Genomic DNA, 16,482 nt, shown 5'->3' on the forward strand with positions numbered 1-16,482 from the left:
GCCTACCCATGATACAGTGTTTAAGTGTTGCTGGACCACTTGGGAAAAGTGGCCACAATATGTAAGGGGAAAGTTGCTTGGAAATTTCAGCACTTGCATCTGCCTTCAAAAGATGAAACTTCTCAAATAAGGGGATTAGTTAAAAGGAAGTTGAAGGGGTGGGTCAGGTGGGTCAGACCTCTTCAGGCAGCTTTGAAGTTTCTTTTAAATCACTGCAGTAGTACTACAGACTAGAATGGTGATGAACAACTGCCAAGAGGATTCAAGCAGGCATAAATGCCAAGGTCAAGGAAGCTATAAATGGGAAGAAGGGTTCCTTAAAAAATAAAGTCTTATCCAAATGAGGGGGGAAATTCTCATAAATGAGCATAAACTGAAGCAAGCAAAGAAGTAATTTGAGAAGCTGGTGGCTGAATACATCATTTTTTAAAAATAAACCAGGAACAGGAAAAGCTGCTAAGCCAGTGTTTCCCAAACTTGGGTCTCCAGCTGTTTTTGGATTACAACTCCCACCACCCCTACCTAGCAGGACCCAGTGGTCAGGGATGATGGGAACTGTAGTCCAAAAACAGCTGGAGACCCAAGTTTGGGAAACACTGTGCTAGACAGTAAGTTGAACTTTTTGACAACAAAGGTCTAAAAGAGAGCAGGAAGATTGCAGAGTCCATACGTGAATACTATAGGCTGTAAAATGGTGTTTGGTTTTATTGCATTTTTCATCTTGTGTATTTGTTTGGTTTTTTTGTGTGTGGTGTTTTGTTTTTTTTTAAGAATGGTTGAGCTAGAAGGGACTTTGGAGATCTAGTCCAACCCCCTGCCTAAAAGCAGGACCTACAGCATCCCTGATGGATGCCTGCCCACTTTTGCCTTAAGCACCTCCAGCAAAGGAGAGCCCACCAACTCCCAAGACAGTTTGTTCCACTGTTAGTGGGGCAGCTGTTGCTATTAGGAAGTTTCTCCTAACGCTTAGCCAAAATCACCTTCCCTGCAATTTCCACCTATTATTTCTAGCACTGCTCTTCTGGAGCACCAGAGAACAAGTCTGCTCAATCTTCTGTGTGACAGGTCTTCATATATTTCAGCCATGTACAACACGTCAATTGCGAGACCTCGGTGGACCGCGAGGTTGTTTCTGGTCGATCGCAGGGCCTTTCTCTGAGCAGCGCATGTGGGGAGATGGAGGGAGGCATGAGGGAGGTGGGGGGAGGTCTGTGTGATGCTGCTGGAAGAGGGGAGGTGGGTTTAGCCTGGCTTTCTTGATGGGGGAAGGGGGCGGCTGCCAGAGCCACAAGGAGGAGCTGCTTGGGAAGGCTCCCTTTGATGGGGGCGGGGAGAGAAGCAGCGAAGGAGAATCACGGAGCAAGGAAGGAAGCAACTCAGAAGGGAAAGAGTTAACACACACACACAGAGAGAGAGAGAGAGAGGGAGAGAGAGAGAGAACCTGGCTCCTCAGATCTGTGCAAACTAATATAAAAATATAGTTTGACTTTTCTCACTTGTTTAGTTACTTGTCCATCTAGTAACTATTTGGATCTGTCGTAATGATATCCAAACATAGCTACTATATTTGTGAAATAAAGATCCATTTATTTATTTAACTTAAATGACTTTGGAGGGTGGTAGATCACTGCCAGTTTTTGATACTTGTTGGTAGATTGCAACCAACTTTAGGTTGGACGTGCCTGATATATTTGAAGGCCACTATCCTGTTTCTCCGTTATACTCTCTTCAAGCTAAACATACTCAGTTCTTTGAACAGTTCATTATGGACATGGTTTCCAAGCCTTTTGTCCTGGTTGCCTATTGGACACACTACAGGTACTTCCCCCAAGGCCTCCTTAAAATGTGACACCCAGACTTAACACAGTTCTCAGTTTGGAGAATAAAGTAGGTATACATGTTACAATAAAACCTTCCATCAGTCCATGAAAGCCACATAGTAGCCTTTGTTTCTATAAACTCTCAACTGCAGTTGTTCTTTTTGTGGGCTGTTTGCTGTCCCACATGAGAATGCACCAAGTCAGATTTGCACACCATGTAAAACTGCACAGTTCAAAATCGGGATTGAAAGTTCAAGTAGATGAGACAAGAGGGAAGCGCATACAAGCCTGAAACTTTCCATGTCTCATTCATGCCATGAGAGATTAGTTTCCCATTGCATCTGACCTGAACTAATGTCACTCGTTTTACCTATCAAATGGCATGACAGGTGGCAATAGGTGCAACAGTCATTGGATAATTTAGTTGCATTTGCATCTCCTGTTGGAAGGGCAACATGGAGAGGAATTCTGCTGGCTAAATTTTGAGCCTATGAGGGCAAAAGGTTTCAAACAAGCTTCCCCTGAATGTAAAATGGCACTTGAAGGCTGTTTGGGGCCTTCACTGCCCTCTGGAATATATTATTTCTGTACCTATCAGGTGGATAATGCTTTCTCTGTACCATAGTGAAGTAAATAATGTTTTCTGTTTATTAAAGCACATTAAGTATTCAGAATGCCCTGGTGCATGGGCAAAATAAAACAATAGTTCAAGTGACCATCGACTGTCTAGCATCTGGAGAGTTTAAGCATGCACCGTCAAAAGCAACAAGTCAATGTACTTCTTCCTAAACTAAAATACTTGCTATTCCTACTTGTACTGAAATGTGGTGGTGGTGTGTGTGTGTCTGCAAGTTTTATGAAAGTGGAAAAATCCAATTTCTGTGAGATGGTAAGGAAATCTTTTCTTAAAACTGAACAGGAGAACAGAGCAGTTTCCCCTTCTTAAAAATTGCTTCATGTGATTACAGCTATGCTGCAAATGCCATTTCACCATTGGGAAGGGCTTAAAAAAAATGTGCCTCCACTTTATTTGTGCTTCAGGTCAGATTAACTAAAATGGTTATTGTGTCACCTAGAAACTCCTGACTGCTTCAAGACCAGACTTTTAAAAAACCTATATATTATTATTAAAAAGGCCAGCAGCAACAAAGACCATTTTACAATTTCTGCAACGTTTTCATAGCAATTTGATCTTTACACAGGTTTTTTTAAAAAATCTTTGTACTTGTAGCAGATGGAAAAATCGAAGAAGGGAAAATGGGCTTGAAATGCTTTCTGGCTGGCTTCTGATCTCAAGACTTGTCCCTTCTGAGCAAATATATAGTAGTGTTGAGAAGTCTATAGAGTACTAGTCTTGAGACTTGGTGGGACATTGCTTCATCTGGTTAAGGGATAAGTAACATATCTATCCTGTGGTTCTCCAGATGTTTTGGATTCCCAGCTCCCATACTCGCTGGCAATTGGCCATGTTGGCCAGGGCTGATGGCAGTTGCAACAACATCGGGAGTGCATGTAGCTATTCCTGCTGTAAGCTGCTATAGCTGAATTAATCCCTCAAGGCAGTTGTTTGGGGTGTAAAGGCATATGGGGGCTGGTTCACATAGCACAACTGACTGTCTGCAACATGCAGTAAACTTATTTTTATGAATTGGCCATGGCAGATTTAACAGGTTGGAACTTGATACCTCCTGTGCAATACTTCTCAGTAGAAGTGATTCATATATTTGGATCTTGTCACAGTGCAGAGTTCTCAAGTATCTTGCATGTATGTATTTGTGACCTGGTGCTAAGAGATGTATGCGGTGGCTACAGAGTACCAACCTCTAGCCATCTCAGCCTATTACAAATAGCAGCCAGAATGAGGTTTAGGTAAATATTCATAAATCAAAACTGCTTCCTGCAAGACGGAGGAAACATAAGCTAAAATAGTATTATAGATTCTTTCAGAATAAATTGTATTTTTAATAAAGGAAATGGAGAATGGGATGGTTAATTTTAAAGAGATTATTACATACTTTCTTAAATGGCAAATGTCCCAATGAAGTATGGGTTTTTTTCAAAACAAATGTATACTGACCTATAGAATGATGTCCCTAAATATGCTTCTTGTTGAACCTTTTAATTGCTATACAAATGGGAGAACAAGCAAACAAAAACACGCTCGGTTCATGAATTTCTAATTGTAGAAGACTGGCCAAGGCTAAGACTAACTGACTCAAGTTGAGCGGTGACTTTCAGGGTACTGCAGACCAACCTACTCATAACTTCCTCTTTTCTTCCTAAATTAGTTGCAGCAATTAGAACTTGCACAAATGCAGCAAATGGAGGCTAACCATGCAGCTCTGGCAGCCATTGGGCCAAGAAAAAAGAGGCCACTGGATTCATCCGGACTGGAGGTACATGCAGTAACCCTTCTTGGTTTAATAGCTTCCAGCTGAACTGTGTTTCTGTTTTGTATATTGTTGGAATTTCATGCGACTTGATATTTATCAGTTTTATCGGCAATGAAGCAGCCTCTTGGCATCCAGAGAAGTTCTGCATGATTATGAGTTGTGTTCTGAAAAGGAATGGTCTTTTACTACTCCTGTAGTAAAACGTAGCATGAGGACAAGGGTGGCTAGTGTCTTTTCCGTTGGCTGTGGTTGTGCAAATGTCATGGGCATCATTTGGATGATAGCTAAGGCAAGCCTCAAGTCTTTTCCCACCTATCTTGGATGTCTCTCAGCATTTCAGAACTCTCATCCTGAATCTCATCTCTCTCTCTCTCTCTCTCTCTCTCTCTCTCTCTCTCTCTAAGTTCCCGAATAATGAAAGAAAATCCATTTGCTCTTGTTATCCCACCTGCTTCTGCATGATGGTGAATGGAAAGTTCCTGGGTTTCCGTCAGTTGAGAACTCTTCTTCTGCCTAACTATTTTGGTTGCTGTTAAGTCTTGATATAAAATGGATATTTAAAAAAAGCAAGAATGATCATCTGAATACATTCCCCCCCATTATAAAACTAGCCAGCTATTTCAAAGAAAGTTAAATTGAAATACCTATTTGCCTTTGCTAACATGGCGTACTCCCGATGAGGTTGGACTGCGAATGGAGGACACCCACGCGGGATGTTCAAAACCAATGGCTGTTCCCTAACAATGTTGCCCAGAATTTTAAGGATGTTCAGGGGACAAGTGAGCTCTGGTATGATACTTTGCTTCTCAGGGCAAGTATGGTGGAATAAAATTTTGACTAGCCAACAAAAGTGAATCAGTCCACCAACAGGGATATTATCTTGCCTTTGAGCTTGGGTGTGTGCCTTGAAATTTTAATAAATTAGTGGCTATCTTCTTGCAGCCTGTAGAATGAGCTTTTATCTACCTTAATTACTGCTAAAAGATTTAAAATCATGAGCTTGGTATAACAACTTTCCCAGGTCCCTCCCTTAACCATTCGGCTTTCATTAGGTAAATCATGGTGTTTACTATTAAGTAGGTGAAGGCTACAGCAGAGCAAGGTAGTAATTATTCTTAGCTTTTACTTTTCTATAATTCTAGAGGATAATATAATGGCTGCCCCTTAGACATATTCTTGCTGTCACTGATGCTGTTCCTACCTTATTAAACACTTGTGCTGTAACCCTACATAACACTAGATGAAAATGCCAGTGGCAATAGAGTTATACATCAGAACAATAGCATCCAACATTTTGTGCAACATAAAGGGAAGCACTCATTAAGGCATGCTATGCCTACACTTTGCATCTTTATAAGGGTGTCTATAAAATATGTAGCAAGTCACATTTGGTTTCTAAGCACCTATGAGTGATGCTCCAAACATAGCAGAGGTGGGGGACCTGTAGATGTTGATGGACTCCAACTCCCACCATCCTGGCCTTTGGTCACACTGGAAAGGACCTATGGGAGCTGGAGTCCAACAACATCTGGAGGCATGCAGGACCCCTATCCCTGCACTACAGAAATTAATCCAGGTTGGCCAGAGTGGACTTTCAACAGGGAGAGACAACCAACTGCAGCTCACAATGTTGCATTAAGACTTAACAGTTTTAGGTGCATGAAGAATATATTTTGGTATTTACCTACAAAAAAAGTAACATGACCCAAGGTGAATATTTGAGAGTGATGGGGCCTGCTTTCTTGAATATAATTTTGCCAAGTAATTTGAGACAGGCCATAACTTTAATATCACTAGATATGGGAGTGGGAGAATATTGCCACCAATATTTGCCAGCCCATGCTGCAGAGGCTTAGATTTCTAACCATGAGAGGAAGAGTGGCATGTGTTGTAACATTATTTACAGTACACAAATCACTGGGAGCCTTAATCTTTTACATAGATGCTGGGACTTCCTGTGCAAATTCCTTTTTTGTTTGTCGGATATTAGAGTGCTAAAGGGTCCAGCCGCTAAGCAGTTTTTTCCAACCAGTGTTGAAGTGCTCTGGTTCTTTGCTGGGGTTTAGAAATGGTGAGGTGTATTGTAAATGGATCTGAAGAGTTATGACTATAAAGTCGTTTTTAAATCAAATAATCTCTGAGAAATCTTTTTTTTTATAGAAGCAGAATGCTTGCAGTATACGCATAACAAGGAAAGCAAAACATCCTGATGAGTAAACAGTGTTCTGTTCAGAGATGAAAGGATGGCCTTGAAATGGAAGAATATGGCTTGGGGGCCTGTACACACTAGGAATCACCAAAAGCATATTTTGAGAAAACATGTCTAATTTAAATATGTAGAACTATATCCATCGAGTGCAAAGATACTTATTTTCTAAAGCTGTTAAATGTCAAAGAGCTTAAGCAGTTTGACACACATCTGACCGTTTCCAGTTATTTATCTTTCTAGAAGTATTAAATAAAACTAGTGGTAATGCACCAGAAGCATGCATTTAATTCATATATATACAGTTATATGGATAGCTAAAGCATCTTTTTTTTGGGGGGGGGGAGTGAACTAGTTTATGTGGCTCATGCCCTTCCCAACGTGCCAAGTGTTTTGGGTGGACATCTCCTGGGAAGGCTGCCATTATTACCTGAGGGCCAGGTCACTTTTTCCAGACTTCTCTTTGGCACTTTCCTGTGAAAGCAATTAAACTCTGTCCAAGGAAGTCTTGCCATTCATTGCCACATATAGAACATTAGTTGGTGGTGACGTTCCAATCCCAGGGTTCCTATGAGTACCCTGTTCTGTCTTGATGCTGCCATATTGACTGCATAAGCCTGGACACTCTTCTCCTGAAGATTAGAGGTTTGATGCAAGATTTACCTTTCGATTTGATTCTTCAAAAATTACATTTGCAGCACTGTGCCTAGTTGTTCATATCTATGTGAAATAGGGTTGATAGCTATCTCTTCGGTACCAGTGTGTGCACCATACCTGACACTACTGGTGCCTTGGCAAAAACTATGGGGACAACCAGGTTGTTGCCATGATTGTGGAGCTAATGTTCTGTACTCCTTAACACAGGCACAGGGTAGCTAGAAAGAAACTTGTGTCTTCGTAACAGTTCGAGCCCCCTTGAGTGCTGACTCTCGTGGTTGTGGAATAATGCACAAATTGACTGACTTTCAGCTAATTGTGCAGACAAATGTATATTCTAGGGCAGGAACCTACTGCTGCTCCATCATCCTTGACCGTAGGGCATGCTGGCTGGGCTGATAGGAATCGTAGTCCAACAGCTGCTGGAGGATTGCAGATTCCTTACTCCTGGTTCAGAAGCTTGTCAGCTGCCTTGACTTGCATTCTGACTGAGCCCCCTCAATTGTAAGTGCTTTGTGCATCTTGGGACTCTCTGTAACTGAGACACGGTGGTCTCATTGGAAGAGACTAGGAAGCAACAAATGTGTTGTATGTCACATCTGTCAGTGGATGGTGGAGTTTCAGTTTTATCTCTGAATTTCGTAGAAGGTTGTCAGTTTGGGCCACACTCACGACGTCAGATGTTTGCCTGTAAATTGGCTAAAATATTCTAGGCTGCCATTTATAGGTTTAAGCAGTGCAGCTCACAGGCCCATAGAATGCCATTCCTGTACAGAGATGAACTTAATTATTTTCTTGTGTGAAAGATATCTGCAATTTAAATGACTAATTGTATTGTAGCTCTGGGCTAAACATATTGATAACACAAACGTTGATGACATGTGAAGGGTCAAGAGTTTTATAATTTAGTTGATGATATATTGCCTAAAATGATGTGGCAAAGAGCCAGAATATTTCAGTTTAATAATCATCTATTAAGTTAACATGACACATTTTGTACAGTATTTGTTACCTCCAGGTACAGATTAAGGATCTGATGCAGCCACAGATAGTGACATGTAAGCATGAATCTTGGGCATAATCATGAGTAAACTGACACTACATTTCCAGTAATTTGTCTCAATATGTAAAACACTCTGTTGGTTACATTTGAAAGGACTTGTAGAAATGTCACAATGTAAGTTGGGGGAGGAAAGCTACACAACAGAATATTAATACCTAGTCTCTTGCAGATCTTTGACAGTTTAGTGAAGTTCCAGCATGAGTGAAGATAATTGGATCATAAACATACACATTTATTCCTAAATTGTTCAAGTGAAAACATGTCTGTCATGCCATGAGGTGTCCCAAGAGTTCTCATTCTCCTTTTTAAAAATCAAAAGTGCTGTATAGTATTTTAATTTACTTATTTTACTGTCAGAGAGCTGTCTTGGAGACTTTTTCATCCCAGTAAGAAATAGAAGGTCAACTGAAGTTCTTTCAAAGTGTTCAATATGGCACATTGATGGAGCATCTCACAGTGGTGCTGCGGGCTGGTTTCATTGTGAATTCCTAACCATGCATTGGCTAATAAAAACCTTAAAGGGAGTTGTCTTACATGTGATTTCTACTGGTTTTATTTTATATTTTTAAAAAGCCAGTGTAGGTTTAAAACTTTTTCAAAAAACAAAATGCAGCACAGCATAAGGTTGTCATATTTCAAAAAGTTAAAAATCCAGACACAAAAGCTGTTGAGCTTTTTTTGTATTGTTTCATTTGGCCAAAGCTTGCTGCATAGATTTCTCATGAGAATATTCTTCAATTGACTTGATGGGGAGAGTGAAAGAAATTCCACTGTTTGGCTAACTCAAGCTTATCTGCCAACGGTAAATGAGAAACAAAGGTGGATCTCTTACCTGGCGTGACTTCATTACATGTACGTATTGTACATGCATAAGAAAACATTATATACCATATTTTTCATCCCATAGGACGCTCCGTCCCATAGGACACACCTAGTTTTTTTGGGGGAAATAAAGGGAAAAAAAATTCCCTTTATTTCCCCCCCCAAAACCAGGTCGGGGAAACCGAAACAGGTTGAGGAACAGCAGGATGGCGGCGCTGCGCCTTCCTGCTGTCCCCCAAGCTTTTGGGGCTGGCCGATGTCTGCCCAGCGCGTGGGGCGCTCTGCGCCTCGTGCACCGGGTGGCAGGCTGCTATCCAAACCGTGGGGAGCTCTGCGGGGAACTCCTGCAGGGCTCCCCACCCTGCGGATGTCTGCCCGGCGCGAGGGGCGCTCTGCTTCAGGGCGCCCCTCGTGCCGGGCGGCAGGCTGCTATCCGCAGCCTAGACAGCCCTGTGGGATCTCCCGCAGGGTTGCCTAGGCTGCGGATGCGTTCCCGTAGCGCCGGGCGCTCTGCTTTCAGCGCGCCCAGTGCTCCGGGAAGCAGGCTGCTATCCACAGCCTAGACAGCCCTGCGGAACCTCCTGCAGGGCTGCCTAGGCTGCGGATGTCTTCCTGAAGCCTGGAGAGCAAGAGGGGTCGGTGCGCACAGACCCCTCTCGCTCACCAAGCTTCAGCGAAAGCCTGCATTCGCCCCATAGGACGCCCCCAGATTTCCCCTTCATTTCTGCCCCTTGAGTATTTCTTGGACCAGTGATGATTAGCTTAGTCCATCAACCATGTAACATTATTACTAACGTCAGTTAACTTTGTATTTGTCATGCTAACTATTAAAAGAATGCAGCAAATTGTAGGCTGGATTCAAGGGAGGATGGTGTCTGTGATACGACTCATCAGCTTTCATATACAGCAGCAGGAAAAACGAAAACCTTGCTACAGCTTCACATTCTCACAATGTGGAAAAGTACACTTTTATTTATTAAATTTGTATCCTACCCTGCCGCCCAAAGGAGGCCAGAGCAACAAACATCAAAATGTTAAACAATACAATTTAAAGTGAAATGAAAACATACTTTAAACAATCTAAAAACATTTTAAAGCAATTAAAGCATCTAAAAAACATAACACGCATACCAGCTTAAACCAGAGACCAATCTGGTTTTGTATATTATTGGGGGGGGGGGAGCCCTAGATAGGATTTTGCATGACAGTTCTTTTATTTTGGCACATAATGAAAGGCTTGGATAAGTCTCCCAGATTTTATGCCAATCTTCCATTTAGAGTTCAGTTTGAACATCTGTTTCCAAATTCTACATGTAAGCTAAAAGCTATATGGGCTATTGTGTGCATTTGATTAAGTTATCATATTTATCTATTTCATAAAAATATTTCTAGACTGCCACTCATATAAAATATTGGGGGTGTATGCATCAACATTTAGAAGTACAATAAAACATAATATAAAAGAAAGACAATACAAAATAATCATAAAAATGACCGGCTCATCCTGACAAAGTTTAAACAACTCCACACCCAGTGTGGGAGAAGCTCAAATCTGTTGCCTTGGGAAAGTTCCCTAAGACTCAAGTGTTGCTTGGTTAAATAGATGTTGGAGGAAAACTTCACTTAACCTTAACCGACACTCATGGCCAGTAAAAAAAGAGGCGATGGTACTCTGTTTCATCACAAAAAAGACGCTGCTTATATTTGTGCTTTGTGAGACAACACGTGAATGCTACAAATTCAGTACAGTGGTACCTCGGGTTACATAAGTTTCAGGTTACATAAGTTTCAGGTTACAGACACCACTAACCCAGAAATATTATCTCTGGTTAAGAACTTTGCTTCAGGATGAGAACAGAAATCGTGCAGCAGTGGTGCGGCCACAGCAGGAGGCCCCATTAGCTAAAGTGGTGCTTCAGGTTAAGAACAGTTTCAGGTTAAGAACGGACCTCCGGAACTAATTAAGTTCTTATCTCGAGGTACCACTGTACTTTGAACAGAAGAGAATACATGGGGAAGATATGTAAATTACTGGGCAACCTTGTCTCCAGTGGTATGAGTAGTCTACTTATTGGGCCTGTGAAAGAGAGGTTAAAATGAAGGCAACACAAAAAGCAGGACAGATATAATAACCAAGGGTTATATGGTCAGTAAAAACTTGAGATGACAGGGAGAGTCAAGTTAAATTATGCTGGGACTGGTTTACGGCATGTATGTACATGTTCAGACACTCTCCTCAGATTTACAACAGAGTGACTTATTTTAATCCCTAAGTAATTGCAGCCAGCACCTTCAAACATGGAAGCAGTGGAAGAGGTTTCGGAGCAAATGGTGTAACATATGCTTCAGAAATTATGCCGTGTATTGAGTAACTGCGAAGAACTAGGGCAGGCAGTCTTTCTCCATTATCTTAATCTACAGAGAAAATCAAGAGAATTGTTTGCATGGTTTAGGGTTGGCATTGGGGGAGAGCAGGTCTCTTGTGCTTTGAACCGCTGTGTGGCAGGCAGAAATTGAACAGGTGAAGTCCTTTCTAGTCTGGAAATGCAATTATTACTGTTTTGTCAGAAACATTGCTTGCTTGCACTTGGCTTCTAATTTATGTTTGTCACCTTCACCCCACGCAAGGGAGGATGTAGATTTGCATATGATTATAAGCATACATAAATATGTGTGCTCTTTTGTGAATATGGCAAAACCCATAATCCACATACGTTGTACTGGTTTAAGAAAATCGAAAACAACCCCCTCATGCTTGCCCTCAGGTTGAAAAGATTCCCCATCCTTGCATTGCACACTAACCCACAAGGAAGCCCCACTGATCTCGAACATCTTGAGTAAACCTTACATGGGCTCAAGCTATGACTGTTCTCAAGGGTGGAGAGATGGATCCAGATATGGAGATTGCTCATGGGGAATTTTGAGGTTTTTGTCCTTTACACTTTGTTTTTCAAAGGGCTACATGAGAATGAACAGGTTTGTGTGTGAATGCTCAGTTTTAAGCCCTCTAAACTGGTCTCTGTTTAGAAAGTAAATACTTTCCCCTCCCTAAAGTTATTTGACTTCTGAAGGACATGGCTATTGGATTGCTGAGGAATCCCCTGAGGCTTGTTTCATTTGTAATAATGCCTTGAGCTTTCTGCTGCATCCTGTTGGAGTGACCTCCTCTTCAACCCTGTAGTGGCAGCTGTGCTACAAAGCTAGCCCCCCCCGCTTCCCCTCCCCATAAGGGGTTGTCTTACTTTGAACTGTGACCCTTTTGTGTCTTACCAAGACAAGAGGGACCTCTCTCTCTCCCTGTACATGGCTACGATATTTCTCCCATGCCTATTTTGTTCCAAGCTACTGAACAAATGGAAAGCTTCAAAACGATGGCATTCTTATTTCAGTTTTCAGCTGGTGTTGTCTTTTATCATGTTAGTGGGAGAAATAGTCTTTCTTTTGGGAGAGAAAGCAGGTATCAACTTAAGTCTGTTTGCTGATGTCAAAGTAGTAGCCGTAGCACTTCCTATGGGTATACTTCATGGCAATTGCCAAGTGTTTAAATGTGTTGGCTTGTATTGTTTCCCTACTTTCTAAACAAGTCTAAAATTCTTTTGTTCTATATCCTTAAGGTGGTTTGGATTAAATAAAAAAATATTTCTGTCCCACTTAAAGCGGCTAATGTTAATAATAACATTTTATATGCTGCCCATCTGACAGGGTTGTCCCAGACAAGCAATAATGAAACCATATACTAAGGTTATATGGTCAGTTTTAAAAGCAGTGTGAGATAGCTTGACATGAAGCCTAAGAAGGTGTTTGCTGTTCTCCTAAAAATGAAAGAGGCTCTGGCTACCCCATGACCCCTAGGAAAGTTCCATATGCTACCAATGGAGGAGCAGCACATGGGCTGTCACGCCTTAAACATCTGGGTATTGATAATGGGACCTCTCCAATAGATCCAATAGAGGAACTTACGGTCTTCAAACGAAAACATCTTGAAGGTCCCAGGCCACAGAGAGGTTAGGCTGGGCTCAACCAGAGCCAGGTCTTTTTCGGCTGTAGCTCCGATCTGGGGGAACGCTTTGTCACGAGAGACCAGGGCCCTGCGGAACTTGACATCTTTCCGCAGGGCCTGCAAGACAGAGCTGTTCCACCAGGCCTTTGGCCAGGGCACAGCCTGACTCCCTCCTTTGGCAATCCTCACAGACCTTCTAACCCAATGATTGCCATTAATTTGTTTGGAATTAATTTTATAATGAAATGATTTTAGAATGTTTTATCGTTTTACTGTTGTTAGCTGCTCTGAGCCCGGCTTCAGCTGGGGAGGGCGGCATACAAATAAAATTTATCATCATCATTATTATTATTATCTTAAGGCTGGGGTGGAATTTTTTGAGGTCTCCTTTCGGATATTCGGGACAAGGCCATTTCAGAGCTTTATCCTATTTTTTCCTGAAGACTCTGAACACAATTCTTTGAGAAACGGGTCTCAGCATACTGAATTGCATGTGTTTCCTTCAAAGACAGCTGTGCCCCATCAAGCAATCGCTTGCATGGGAGACCTCTAAAGTTAGGGCAAATAATGAGGGGTGAAGCTCATGCAGTATAAGATCCTATTGTGGTTGCACGTTGTACAGTGAGTTTTATTTATTTTTAATGACTACTCACCTTTTCTCTCCTTTCTCCTGTTCTAGGGCTTAAACAGATCACCCGGCCTTGCGAAACCAAATCTTCATCCACGAATAACACGCATCTGCCTCAGGGACTTGATATTCTGTATGGAACAAGAAAAAGAGCTGAAGCACTCTCTAGCCTTGTACCGAGCTCTTCTGAAGTAACGGCTAGGCAGTTTGCGTTTTGGCTTGCCAGCATTTGTTGCCAAAGAACACCTGTTTGCACTATCTTGAAACCTTGGTTTACAGTGATCACCTGTTTCCTTTTCCTTTTTTCTTAAACGAAGGGAACCACCTAGAACAGTCTACTGGGTGGTTACTAGAAATATGTATGCTGCCTGAATGCACTGGAGACAGAAGGCTTCAGGAGCCTGCAAAGTTCAGTAAAAGCGACACTTGCGTCAGTATTTCAATCTGCAATATTATCCCATGAATATTGTGCCTTGTAATGCTGCAGTTGGGGAAGGGTGGTATGACGAATGTATTTAATCACAAACCAGCAAGCAAGCAGCTTGCTAGTGTGTTGCCTACAGGATTCAACCTTGCTAGCTGTCCTAGTTTTTAGAGTTCGCTATAGCTAGCTGGAAGAGAAACCACTTGGGAGCAAGCCAAAGAAGTGCCAAAGTGAGATCTGCAATCTATTGCCTCCAAAGAAAGGGGGACTTCCCAGTGGCATGGCTTGTGCTGCCAGTACTACTGGACGGATGAAGCAAGCTGGAACTGTAAGAGTTCGGGCGAGCAGCTTTTGGAAATGTAGTTGCCAAAATCTGAAAGGCAAATCCGGTGGAACACTTAACACAGGCCGATTGCCCTTTCCATTCCATTTCCAGCATAACAATGACTTTGGATGCGTTCGGTTTTGCATCTGTGCAAGACTTTAAAGCAGGGAACTATCTTGGAGGCTCTTGCACTGCTTTATGTAAAGTATAGAATATAACTATTTGATCTCCTGCTTCCTACATTATGGGAATCGAAGAGCAGACATATAATTATCAGGGATTTGATCTTAAACTGGAAGTTTGGATGCGATTCGGAAATCTGATTAATAGAAAAATTCTGCTGTGGCATTTTGTGGGAAAGCACAAAACTCTGCCAGGAGCTGAAGTGATAGTTCTGGTGGACTTTAAAGAGAGCCTGCTTGTTTGCCTGCAGTGAATCACTCCAGAAGAAGTTGGTTGTGGAGAGCCATATGAAGACACCTTTTGCACTTTTCTACAAATTCTGCACTACCCTGTGCACATAATGTATAACATTGGGTGTATACTGGGATGGGTAAGAGATAGCAGCTGAATGTCTTTACCATTAAAGTCTTTATTTTTAAAGGCTTTCAAAGCTTTTGGGTATGCCACCTTACAAATTGGGGAAACCGTCTAACTTAAGACACCAGGACTACTGCAGAATGTTGAGAGGCTCTAATCTAGTTAGTTTCTCTGTTAGAAAAACTGAACTAAGTTAGTTAAACCTACACAGTGAATTATTTGTGTGTGTGAAATGTCAGCAAGATACTGGTGGGATAAGGCAGAAAGAAGAAGAAAGATAATTATATAATAAAATGCATAGCTTTACTATTTATGTAAAGTACAGCATTTCCCTGGTTGTGTATTCAGTCTTACTGACAGATGTTTAAAATTATTTTAAATACTGCATTAAAATAACTATTTTATTAAAAATGTTAATGAGTATTTACTCCATCAAACACCAGAGATGGCATTATTGCATCCAGCACTGTTGTCATGAAGAGCTAGCTGTCAGCACATCAAAGCAGAATGTCCGCAATAGCAGAGAATACTTCAAGAATATAGCTCAATATTTGCATATAGCTTGTGTTAAGCATTTTTGTCTGCACTGTTCACATGTAAGGTGGGAGTTGGGGTCTTTTTCCTCAAGTGCATGTGTGAGAAGTGAAACCGGCCTTTCTTCCCTCTCCCCCATCCCATTTAATTACATTTATATCCTGCCTCTCATCAAGGAACTCCCTCTCCCCCAGGCAGTCTCTCATCCAGGCCCTGACCAGACTCAGACCTGCTTAGCTTCTGCAAGGTAACTGCACCATGTACCCTCAAACTAGGCCTGTAAGGGCTTTATGCAATTATCTCTTTACCTAGCTCACCTTTGGTATTGGAACTGAGCTGCAGAAAAATGGCTTGAAAGCAGCAGAACACCGTAAGATAAGGGTAGATGAGTGTTGCCATTTGTGAACTTATATGACTGCCCCACACATCTAGTTTGATTTGTCATTATTAATGAGAACCGGTGTATATCATAGCCTTCCTCCCATGGAAGCCCAAGAGAAAGGAGGAATTAAGCATGTCTTCTGTCACCTTATCACATCGTAAGCCAAGCCAGTAATCCCCAAACATTGCAATAGAGGTGGGCAAGTGTGCTGTGTGAAATTGTGCCCTGTGAGCCCTGAAGGTACTCATTGACAAAGGCTGTTTGCTGCAGCTCTGCACTATTGGCCCTTCTAACCTTCCAGTTGTTCTTTGTGAGTAGGTAATCCATTATGTCAGGGACGGGGAATCAGCGATCCTCCAAATTCTTCTTGACTCCCAACTCTGTACTCCTAGGGATATCATTCCCCTGAACGTGAACATTCTGATCTAGTTTTTTAAATTCTTCTTGTGGATGTTCTTAACGTTTTGGTGGGACCGTATTTAAATTACATATGGATACAGTTCCATCAAAGCATTAAAAGCACCCACAATATACAGTGAAACAAACCTGCTAAAAGTATAGGGGTTAAAACAAGATCATAATGTTCAAGTTCAGGGGAATGTTTATCAAAACAGGTCTGTCTTCAAGATTCAGAAAAATGCCCCTACCAATAAGGCCGCCTGTATTTCTGAAAGGAGGACATTCCACA

General features: G+C 41.8%; 1 protein-coding gene across 4 annotated transcripts in view; it reads left to right on the forward strand.

The window, feature by feature from the left end:
* Positions 1–15,256, forward strand: part of TAF4B (TATA-box binding protein associated factor 4b) — a 58,123-nt gene extending 42,867 nt beyond the window's left edge. For all 4 annotated transcript variants that reach the window (XM_082234804.1, XM_082234803.1, XM_082234802.1 and 1 more), the window contains exons 14-15: positions 4,109–4,216; positions 13,641–15,256. In XM_082234804.1, the coding sequence (XP_082090930.1) occupies positions 4,109–4,216; positions 13,641–13,784 (252 nt within the window). In that variant the 3' untranslated portion in view covers positions 13,785–15,256. The remainder of the gene's footprint in view (positions 1–4,108; positions 4,217–13,640) is intronic.
* The last annotated feature ends 1,226 nt before the right edge of the window (positions 15,257–16,482 follow it).

Source organism: Podarcis vaucheri, assembly GCF_965113315.1.
Source record: "Podarcis vaucheri genome assembly, chromosome: 8".
Classification (NCBI taxonomy): Eukaryota; Metazoa; Chordata; class Lepidosauria; order Squamata; family Lacertidae; genus Podarcis; species Podarcis vaucheri.